Source organism: Echiichthys vipera (genome assembly GCF_963691815.1).
Source record: "Echiichthys vipera genome assembly, chromosome: 3".
NCBI lineage: Eukaryota > Metazoa > Chordata > Actinopteri > Perciformes > Trachinidae > Echiichthys > Echiichthys vipera.
In genome coordinates this window covers 24143176-24154564 of record NC_139828.1, presented here as the reverse complement: position 1 = coordinate 24154564, position 11389 = coordinate 24143176, and the positions used below count along the sequence as shown (strand labels likewise).

Below are 11389 nucleotides of genomic sequence, written 5' to 3'. Positions count from 1 at the left end.
TTATAATAATAGTTTATAATGGTTATTCTAAAGGGAGTCATCACTTTCCCAACTTTGCTTTTCTACTTTTAAATTTTTCAAAAATGTTGAAAAAAAAAATCACTTGAATGTTGTAAGGCAACATGTGTAAATCACCCTGGACAAATATATATAGATTAATGTATTATCATTTCAGGTTGTAAAACAAAAAAAGTGCCAATTTCAAAAGGGTATCAGGAGTTTCTATAGGCACAGTATATTCAAGAGCCCCAGTAAGCTTCGACAGTGAGCCAGCATCCACAATAGCATGATACTGAAACTGAAGCATCTAAATGAAATTAATCCATCATCCATTTTATTATTTATACATGAGTTTTCAGCGGTGACATGTCAGAATGTCTGTGTAAAAATGACTGTGAAATCACAGCTGCGATACCCATCAGAGCACACACACAACTCTGCACGTTTTGTGAATGTGGCAGAGCAGTGTGTTCCCGGTGAGAAACCAGGCAGCCGCCCTGCTGTGGGGAATCAGCCGGATTTGCAGCTTGATTAATAAGACAGTTATCTTTTGCTCGCTTTGTTTTGCATTTAGTCTGGAACAGTGGGTGCACACACAACAAGTTAAATAACAGACTTCGCTTTGTGCTTGATAAAAATAACTGTCAGAAGATTTAACTGCATTTATGCCACAGACAAAAAAATGGAGTGAAAAACAAATGCCATTTAAACAACTCACATAGGACTAAAATCCTGATTATGATACTAGTTAAGACTGAAACCCTTCAGCGTAGAAGTCACCACACTGTCACCTGGGTGGGTGATGGGTGGACTGAAGTTTGATTGGCACAGGTAATCTGATATCATTACCGATTACAACAGCAACCCTTCACGACTGAATGGATTATTCTCAGCAAGAACATAAACCACAAGGCGTGGGTTATGAAGTGGAGCTCACCTGATTATCCATTCTCTGATAGGCATTTTTCACAGCAGACATTTTAACTTATCGTAGTACGAAAAGCACATTTACTAATCACATTATAACGATGGCTATGTTCTATTCAAGTATCCCATGACAGTGGGAGCCTGCATAACACCAGGACCCTAAAGATGAAGCAGCTAAATGGATTTCAGTCATCATTCATTTTATTATTCATACCTGATTTTCTCACTGTGACATGTCAAAATGTTTGCTATGAAACAGCTCTGTTTGCTGTCTGCAGCATCAAATCAGAGGAGTTATTAAATAGAAATGCTGCATAAATCCACAAATAAAAAGGTAAAACTCAAAATGGCGCACCAACATTTTGTAAGGTGACAAGGTGTAAACATACATAAAAACAATGTTTACAAAAGGTTGTGCATTCCAGTTTATTTTATATCAAATTTCCCCTTAATCAAACTCTGATGTACAAATTAAAACTGAGTTTTAACATGCATTACAGAATCCTGCAAAGTGAATTTTCAAAATCGAATGACAGTAAAAACCCGTACAGATGCCAATCCCTACCCACGCATTTACCCATCCCTCCCTGGATTAAAATAAAAGATTGGTTCCAAGTTTTTCCTGCTGTTTTTTGTTCTTTTTTAAAACTGTGATGGTGTAGCAGTGGGGCAAACTGAGGAGAAACTCTTGGCTGAATGCGACTCATGTTGCCATGGCCATGTATCACTTGGCACAGACTGCATGCAGCTCCATCAGATAACCAGCCCCAGAGAAGGGGCATCGGTTTGTGACAGTGAGTGCTAAGGACCAAATTACACAGCAAACGACACAGGGGGCTGTTCATTTTTCCTCTGTCAAACAGAAAGGACAAACTTCACCATCACTTACTGCCACACATGCAAACGTGCCGGAGAGCACGATGTGACATTCACATCTAGTGAGAAAGAGAGGGGTATGGGCTTGGTGGGTTGGGGGGTTTGTAGATTGGTGAAAACAGCATCTTCTCTCTTCTCAGGCTTTCAGGATGCAGAGGAGCCTCAGTGGATTGATCACATGACAACTCCCAACAGAAAACCGTTTTGTTTGATTGCATGATAGGTTCTCACACTGTAAACATTGACCTGTTAAAGCTGAGAGCTAATCTGGTAAGCTAGTTTCGGGTCATGTCTTTAGAACATCTGAGTGTTGCTTCCTTAAAAGTATCTAGCATAAATCAGTATCTACAAAGTGTTTCTGCTTGAGAGCAGAGTGAAAAGAAGCAGCATTTTACCATCACCAAAACCATGTCCTGTCACCTAAACCCTGTAATATTAGGGTAAAACTTACATCCGCCCCCCCCGCCCCCCTTTCCCATACACACAGAATCAACAACCAACAGTTACATTCCTACAATCCTTTGTCACAACACACAGAGGAAATCTTCCCTGTATTATTCGGGGTCTAATGGGGATGAAGAAGCCCTGTTGCACTCCTACAGCGAGACTATTCGACCACAGCAGACACTGGATTGGTATCACGCGTCAGGAGTGGTGGAGCAGACGTTAACCCACCTCCACAGAGATGTAACTATACAGCGTCGGAGTTGGGACGGGGGAGAGATCGGGAGGTTAAGGCACTTCAAGTCTCCCGATGATTGGGGGGTAGGGACGATGGATACACGGGTGTTGTTCGCGTGTGAAACTAGAGCTACATTTGGGTTCAGCTCCTCTGTGTGTTTCCAAAGGCAGACAAAAGCAAAAAGGCAAAGCAAAAATAAAACTCCATTGAAAAAAAACTAAAATTAAACCTGATAAAGCAGAGGTAACAGTGAGGCGAGGAGGACCTGTTCTTTGTGTTTGTGATGTTAATCGGTGACACACGCTTGCATGGTTTTTACAAGTTCTATCATGGTGTGTGTGTGTGCGTGTGTGTGTGTGATCTTGGCACCTAAAAATAAAACATGCTCCTGAGCTCCCCCTCAGTCGGCACTGATGGCCCACCACGACTGATCTGTGCACTTCCAGATCAGCTTTTCTTGCATAAGGCTTGAGTCCCTAATTATCCTCTCCAATATTCAATTCATCCAGTCATAGACAAGTGGCAAAGAAATAAAACACAGCGATGAAAAGAATAAAAATGCAGCACATGAGGCTGTCTGGCAGCGAGAAGAATAGAGTAGAGGGAGTGTGCTGACCATGGCACTGCTTGTTTCAGATTTGCTGAGGGCCGAGGACTCGTCCTGTTTATGGGACAGGGCCTGCCCTGTACTGTGTCCCCGTGGCTATACTGTGGTCACCGGGGTGAAAGGTGAAGTAACAGGCAGAGTGGCTTGCTATCAGGGCTTCCATGCGTCTGCATATGTGGCACTGAAAATGTAAGTTGTTAAAATCAAAAGAAGAGGACGAGATCGCGAGGAGGCTCTAAAGGAACTGACCACTGCTGCTGTACGTCACAATAGACAGGGCTGGATAATAAAGTGCATACTTAACCCCACCCATCCCAAGTGCTTGTGTGTGTGTGTAGGTGTTCCTGTACAAGTGCACACAAGTCTGTAAGTTCCTCTAGAGCAGCTAACGTGACCTCTCGCAATTTGCATGGCTGTGGAGAAGAGCACAGGAGACTTTAAAATATTATCTTACACTGGAAATTACACCTATGGAACAAATCTTTACAATATGAATATGTCTATGTAGATACATTGGCAAATATGAGCAGAAAATTGTTAAAACACAACCCAAACCCATCCTCCACCTTGCTGTCATTCTGAGTGAATGAATGAATAAAAAGGATAAACTGAAGTCATCCGTGATTGAGGAAGGTTTTTGTACTTCCCACCGTAATCAACTCTGCTGCCCTTAATGATAATGCACCTCCATCATCGCCTTGGCTGCTCTGAAAGGAAGTAATTAATGATTTATTCATAGCTCCTTCGTTGCCGTAGCGACCAAGAGAATAAGTGTTCTGATTGGCTTGTTGTGGAGTCCTAAATGTCCTGACCAATCAGAGGCAAAGTGCAGCCCTTTCTATTTGGCTGCCCGGAGCTGTGCCGCCTTTCCTTCGGAGGGATCCTGCTGGTTGGCGGGGCTAGGGGTCTACATCTTCTAGATCGCTCTTCGAATCGCCGAGCATCATGGGAGACTCTGACCCCTGGGAGAGACAAATAATAATAATATTTATTATTATCAATATGAGAACTAAGAAATATGGTGTGTTTGGGAGGAAAAAAAAACTATGTGCTAAACAGTGTCAATGGGATTATGATTATCGGGAGTATTCATGTCTGTGCCAGAATAATTCTGACAGTCTTGTGTTGTGTGGGCTTCCTGTCAGGCACAGCAGGAGTCAGAGAAGAATGGAGCAGTGTCAAATCCACCGCTAAAAACAACCGTGGGAGGTCACAAACTGCCTTCTCAGCTTTTGACAGAAGCTGGTGAGATGTCCCATTTCTGTTCCCTTCTTCTCTTTTTGGCTGTGTGAGCAGCTGTGGTGCGATGCGTCAAAGAAGAAGCCCGCTGTGCTGAGCGTTACCTGTCGGAGGCTGCGGTCTGCGTTTTCATTTGCTGGGCTTCCGTCTGAGCCATTGCTGCTGCCAGACTGCTCCTTCTCGTTTAACAACGCTGTGGCATAGGCCAAGGTATCCTGTAGAGTTTGATACACACGATGAAACAGGAGTGAGAGCAGAAGAGAGTATCAAGTACAAGTGTCGGCATGTTTATTTGTATAGAAGTGGTGGAAGAACTACTGGGGCTTATATCATGCTGCTATACAATATTTCTGTGTGTGGTGCTTGTGTACCTGTGCAGAGATAGTACGCTGGAAGGTTTTGTTGGTGGATGTCTCATTGGAGACGTTGCTCTGTGGAGTCCAGTAATGTTCGGTCATCTGAGGGGAAGAGGGAATACCATGCATAAACACAATGAGCTTACAGAATGATTAAAGAGTAATTAAATCAAAGGGTATGAAATGTGTTTCCTCTGGGAATCACTGCCCTAAACCTCCAGGACATGCCAATCAGGGGCACTTATACCCCAGAGGGAATCTTTGCAGTTGTTTGTTATGTTGAAAGACTGTGGAGTAGCTCAACTAATTTGAAAAAATAGAAATTACAATAAATACATCTTGTAAGACATTATGAAATCTAGTTAGCAAGTGAGCAGAGAAGTTGAAAATAGCTGTGTGTAAACTATTTAAATAGTTAGCTAAAGGTCCTGTGTAAACTATTTAAATAGTTAGCTAAAAGTCCTGTGTAAACTATTTAAATAGTTAGATAAAAGTCATGTGTAAACTATTTAAATAGTTAGCTAAAAGTCCTGTGTTAACTATTTAAATAGTTAGCTAAAAGTCATGTGTAAACTTTTTAAATAGTTAGCTAAAAGTCATGTGTTAACTATTTAAATAGTTAGCTAAAAGTCATGTGTAAACTTTTTAAATAGTTAGCTAAAAGTCATGTGTAAACTTTTTAAATAGTTAGCTAAAAGTCCTGTGTTAACTATTTAAATAGTTAGCTAAAAGTCATGTGTAAAATATTTAAAAAGTTAGCTAAAAGTCATGTGTAAAATATTTAAAAAGTTAGCTAAAAGTCATGTGTAAAATATTTAAATAGTTAGCTAAAAGTCATCTGTAAAGTATTTAAATAGCTAGCTTAAAGTCATGTGTAAAATATTTAAATAGTTAGCTAAAAGTCATGTGTAAACTATTTAAATAGTTAGCTAAAAGTCATGTGTAAAATATTTAAATAGTTAGCTAAAAGTCATCTGTAAAGTATTTAAATAGCTAGCTTAAAGTCATGTGTAAAATATTTAAATAGTTAGCTAAAAGTCATCTGTAAAATATTTAAATAGTTAGCTAAAAGTCATGTGTAAACTATTTAAATAGTTAGCTAAAAGTCATGTGTAAAATATTTAAATAGTTAGCTAAAAGTCATGTGTAAACTATTTAAATAGCTAGCTACAACTCATGTACAAACTATTTAAATAGTTAGCTAAAAGTTATGTGGAAATAATTTAGTCTGATATACTGTAAAGGGTTGGAATTGGGAACCGCTGGCCTGAGGGTCAAAGGCACTGTGTTTCCTGTCAGCTATCTGCTGTCACTTACTGAATTAAAAGAAATGCCCAAAAGAAAAACTAAATACACTTCTCTGATGTTTATTGCGGCACAGTTATTTAGAAGCTTGCCTTTTTTTGCAGCCACTGTACTGCCCAGCTCCAGTGACCAGACAGGTCCTTGAAGTAATCCTTGGCGGGAGCACATCTGGTTGGGGGGAAAAAGGGAGACTCAGAATTATGACAATACAGTATATCTAAGACAATTACAACTCCTGGACAACTCTTAACTTCTGACCCTAAGATGAACTCACTTCTGAGCTAATGTGACCAGGAACTTCACACACTGGTAGCAGCGTCGGCTGTCCACGTTGTTGCTCTGGTGCATCAGAGCTGGAAAGAAAAAGCACTCAGGTTTCTGCACATTCAATAAATCAATTTAAGACACACAAAAACTGACAGTGTTGCCCAGTGGCAGGGCACACTACCAACAACGTTGATAAGAAAAATATTACATTACAAAGACATACCCAAAAGGCCTTTCTCTGACTCAAAAGCATACTTGAGTCTCTGGGTTTGCAGAGATTCTTCCATAACCTGATGTAAAAAAATGTAACTGATGTTAGTACAGTCGATTGCATTCTGTTTTTATAAAGTGATCGATCAAAAGGAGTCAAAAATTTAATCGATGACGGTCACTCACTAGTAGCTCCTGCAGCATCTGAAAAATGTTCTTCAGTTCATGAGGTGGAGCCGTCTCCAGCTGGGTCTATGCAACACAAAGTATTCAGGAGATTTAGAAACCGAGAATTCTCATCATTGACTAAATGTCTGTCAGCTCTGACAGTTGTCTCTCTCTGAATGTGTTTTTACCTTAAGCAGCTGCAACACACCCAGGGAGAAGGGCTCATTACAGTACGAAGAGTAGGTCACCATCTCTATCAGGAGGGACAGGGGACTTGACAGCTCACGCATGGCAAACATCACCTTTAAATATTCACAATGAAAAACATCAGTCAGAGCGTTTCTCTGAACGACGAGAGTATATGGAAGCTCTGGGAGGAAAGTGAGAATTATTTTATCTGGTGATCCACGTCTGAGCTAAATTGTTTTCTCTCCTGTGGTTGTGACTTAAGAACAGGTGAATAAATGGTTTTGGAATGTTTTTTTTTTTTTTTTTTTTACATTTTTGTCATTTTGGGGGCAAATTAGCGCTGATTGAAATACATTTCTAGCCAAAACATGACTGTTACATAACTTGCTGAGACACAATAAATGAAACAAAAAATGATCCTGACGACAAAAAAATTCCCATTCAAAAACTTTTTTCTCAACTCTTTTTAAAGATAAAAAAAAAAAGATTTAGAAAAAAAAGTCCTTACAAAACCCTTTTCACCCCTGTTCTTAAGTCATAAACACAGAGGAGAAAACAATTTCTCTCAATCAGATTTAGATTTGATTTTTTTTCTCCTCTTCCATCTCAGGGCTTCTGTGAAAATGACTGCTGGTGTCATTAATCTGAATGTAAAACATGCAAAAACACATTTCAATCAAGTCTGGAAAGTAGTGAATCTACCTCTAGAAGGTAAGGCTGTCCCTCAGGAGTGAAAAGTGAGGCCAGGATGTCCGCGTGAAGTGGGAGGAGCTGGGTGGAAGACGGGACGCAACTCACGCGCAGTTTTACCCCTCCTGGGTCTACACAAGACAACAAAACCAAAGGATCAGAGTGAGAAGTCGATTGTACAAAATCAACTCTGCAACCTTGAAGATTTGATTAAGTGCCTCACCCTGCGTCTGCTGGGTGCTGAGGTCAGAGTGTAGAGTGATGAGGGCCAGAGTGTTGTGGAGGTGAAGGAACTCCCGAGCCTGAGCTGGACTCCAGCGTCGGTTCTGTGGAGACAGAGAAAATATTGAAAAAACTGCACACGCAACAACTAGTATTGTTGTGTATAATAAAAGCCATTTATTGGTCATTCTTAAATAAACACTCTGCTACTTAAACACAGACCACATTCAAAATGCCTTTAAAACAATTAATTAAAAACTACACTTTTCATGTTTTGTGGATGCTTTTTTTGTAAGTGAGATCAAATGAGTGCAGAGGTACGGCTCATTTATGCTCTACGTTAGATACACAAGGGGGATACGGACGGAGCCTTCTACCTATACTCTGCGTACATTTCGCCCGGATTTCTGCGCGTATCCTGCAAGCTTGCGGATATCTGCCAAACGTTGCAGTACCACTTGAAATTGTGGGGGCAGTGTTGGGCATTGTACACAAAAAAGTGCCGTGAATAGCAGGAGCGAGCAAGTCATCAAAAGCCCCGACGGACATCCTGAAATACTGAAAGTGACGCTCTCCATTCACACTCCGGGATGTATTTAGTGGTCTCACACCGCTGCCTGCCATTTTGCCTCCTTCTCAACAGACACAGGATCGTTATCTCCTCCATTGTCGCCATGTTTGTTGTTTTTTTCTTCCAAACTTTACTGGCGTAACTTTTGAATCTGAGCGAGGCCCTCTAGAGGATGTTTTGTAGCTTTCTAGTCGAGTCTTTTACGTCACATTTTCATTATTAGGACATATAAGTGTATAGTATTTTAAATACTCATAATATAAGGACTAAAATGTCCACCATATTTTCAGTTGTGGTAACCACTTTTAAAAGTAAGTGTGAGAGCCCTGGTTTTAAATCAAAAAATACAACTCCACCCCGTATAATATGCAGCTCTACCTGGTTGTTTTGCCTATTGGGTCCCAACAGGAAGATGAGCATGCGGCGATACGCTGAGTGTTTCAACAACAGCTGACAAGGACCGCATCCCTGAGAAAGAGAGACAGAGAGAGAACAGAAGGACAAAACACATCGTCATTTAACTAAATGTTTAAACACTGAAGATTTCAGAACAATCTCCATCTACTTATTTGTTAATGGTTTAATACCCTCTGAGCGAAGCTACTGAAGAGGCCGAAGTACTGCGCGCAGTTTTTCACATTCTCGGGAACATCTTTGTCCAGTAAAGAAAGCAGCGTGTCAGTCAGGTTGTCCACTCCCGGGTCTCCAAAGTGAAGTGCGCTCTCCAGAGTCTTTTCAAGGATGGATGCGACCACCACCCTCACCTCCCTTACACTGCACTCCAACAGACACACTCTGAGGAGGAGATGTGATGATAATATCAGCCGAATGAATAGAATTGAAATTATTAGGAGCAAAAAATGTGATCATAAAGAGTAAAGATCTTTGTCTTTTAAAGTTTCAGTTTTATTGGTTTTGAGAGAGAATAAGGATGAAAAAACAGGAAGAGCAGTCTAAGACATCCTTTTGAGTGAGAAAAAAATCATTTATAATAATAATAATAACAACTTTTCTTAACAAAGTTACAAAGCGCTTTCCAGAACAGCAGAACATAATGCCAAACCCAAAAAACAGCAGATAACAGATTGCTGTTGTGCCGGCGGCTTTGGCCTTGAAACACAGCCGAGTGTGACTCTGTCTCCTGTCTGTGGGAAGAGTGAGGCATGTAAAGGGGGCTGGAGTGTACGGTAATCCAAACATCCTTTGTTGGATAAACCAATTATTTCTGAGGGCCATATGATCACCCCATGCCAACACAGAGAAGTGTAAGACAGCACCTTTCTCAAAAATGCACACTTTGGGAAATCTCTTGGCTCTAAATGTTTACATTCCACAATGACAGTGACTTACAGTGAGCAGAGAGCAACGCCCACAAAGGTGTTATCTTTCAGTGCAGAGGCAATTATAAGGTTAGTCAAGGGCACTCCAGAGGCTTAGATGTTGTCTGCATTTAACATACTGTAGAGATCTACGGGGCAATTAAATGTTATTAAGCATGCAAGTATGTGTTGGGAGAAAGTGACTGACGCTGCAGCAGCAACATCACAAGGGTGGGATTATTTGACCGAGGTCAGAGAGTTCAGTGTGCATCGATTAGAAGGAGGGAGCAACGCTGTGAGCTGCCAAGTCTGTAGTATCGCATATCACTAAGACAGCTGCAAAAATGCTGCAGTGTTACGATTAGAATAAGGCACTGCATTTTACAAACACACAGTACACACAAGTGATCGCGCTCTGTCATTTTGGCTGCAGAGCTCAAATATGATCACCAATGCACGGACTGACAACTTTTTGTGAGGCCAAAGCTTGTGAAAAAACTGGTGTATTCTATATACCCATTTCTTGTGTTGGCAAAGTGGATCACATATATTATCATACACGTACTGTACATATGTAACATGTCTGTGGGTTAAGCAGCTGGCCAACAAGCACTGACCTGGTGATCTCTCGGCCCTCTGGTCCAACCAGGTACTGCACCATCCACTGGCATGCCTCGCAGCTCTTAGACAGCAACACCTCCACTGTGGCCATCCACTCCTCTGTGTCCACCCTGCAGGAGAATGTAATACAGGTATAACACTGCTGCTTATGAGGGAAGTTCATTATTAACAGGTGTGGGTGTATGTGTATACAGACCGGAGTTTCTTTTTGGTGTGCAGGTAGGTGTGAAAGAGGAAGTGAACAGCCAGCTGAAGACTCTCTTTGGCCATAGGCTGGTAGTCTGGATGCTTCAGCTTTGTCTGTAACAACATGAAGCCACTATTGCTTTGTTTCCATGATCGTGCGAGAATCAGTCAGGCTCCAAGTTATGTGTTTGTGTTCAGTGCATAAGTGAGCCTGCCAATCAGCTGCTGTGAGGAGCTACTGGCAGTTGAAGAGAACGGCACTGAAGGCTTTTTTCTCAATTGATAATGTTTTCCCTCCTCTGCTGATTGATGTCGACAAGAGTTTGATTGACAGTTCATTCTATCACCTGCCAGGCATGTTTTGAAAGTGCGTGATCTTTCCCATATCCCATACACGTCACCACTCACACATTACATACATGGTCTAACTAAAAACAAGAGGATAAACTAGTTCTATTGAACATGTAAACATTTTGCTTCCAGTTGTAGTGTAAAAATGGGAACTATTTGAGTTTTATAAATAACGACTATAAAAAGAGTTACAGTAAGATAGTTAAGAGTGAAAACATGGATTCTAGGTGCACAAACTAGACAATAAAAGCACAACTGCACAAAAGGGAAATGATAAATAAATATGATATAAATGTAGAAGAAAGATATTTAGGTTGCTGAGAATTGAGATAAATATTCCTGGTTAATGATTATTATATTTGATGTATAAATCAGGCTCAACATCCCTGTGTAGCTCTACTTTGTAAGTATACACAATGAGAACATCTAACAGAAACATTAGAAGCACATACTGCATTGACGGAGGCCAAGGAGAGGGTGAAGTTGAAGTAGTCGCTGTTGTAGACGTCTCTGTTCCTCATGAACTTGAGATTCTCATCCCTCACCATCTACACCAAACACAAATGGAGAGATGTCAGATTCACCCGAGCGTTCCAACTGATT

At 40.9% G+C, this 11389-nt stretch overlaps 1 protein-coding gene across 8 annotated transcripts in view; it reads right to left on the bottom strand.

Moving 5' to 3' along the window:
- Nucleotides 1-937: 937 nt before the first annotated feature.
- usp24 (ubiquitin specific peptidase 24) overlaps nt 938-11389 on the bottom strand; it is a 34293-nt gene continuing 23841 nt past the window's right edge. For all 8 annotated transcript variants that reach the window (XM_083940702.1, XM_083940704.1, XM_083940703.1 and 5 more), the window contains 15 exons: nt 11239-11334; nt 10446-10549; nt 10246-10359; nt 8897-9104; nt 8688-8777; nt 7740-7842; nt 7529-7647; nt 6826-6939; nt 6656-6721; nt 6483-6549; nt 6267-6345; nt 6085-6160; nt 4703-4789; nt 4436-4546; nt 938-4054 (listed from right to left, as the gene is read on the bottom strand). In XM_083940702.1, coding sequence (XP_083796828.1) covers nt 3992-4054; nt 4436-4546; nt 4703-4789; nt 6085-6160; nt 6267-6345; nt 6483-6549; nt 6656-6721; nt 6826-6939; nt 7529-7647; nt 7740-7842; nt 8688-8777; nt 8897-9104; nt 10246-10359; nt 10446-10549; nt 11239-11334 — 1497 coding nt within the window. In that variant the 3' untranslated portion in view covers nt 938-3991. The remainder of the gene's footprint in view (nt 4055-4435; nt 4547-4702; nt 4790-6084; nt 6161-6266; nt 6346-6482; nt 6550-6655; nt 6722-6825; nt 6940-7528; nt 7648-7739; nt 7843-8687; nt 8778-8896; nt 9105-10245; nt 10360-10445; nt 10550-11238; nt 11335-11389) is intronic.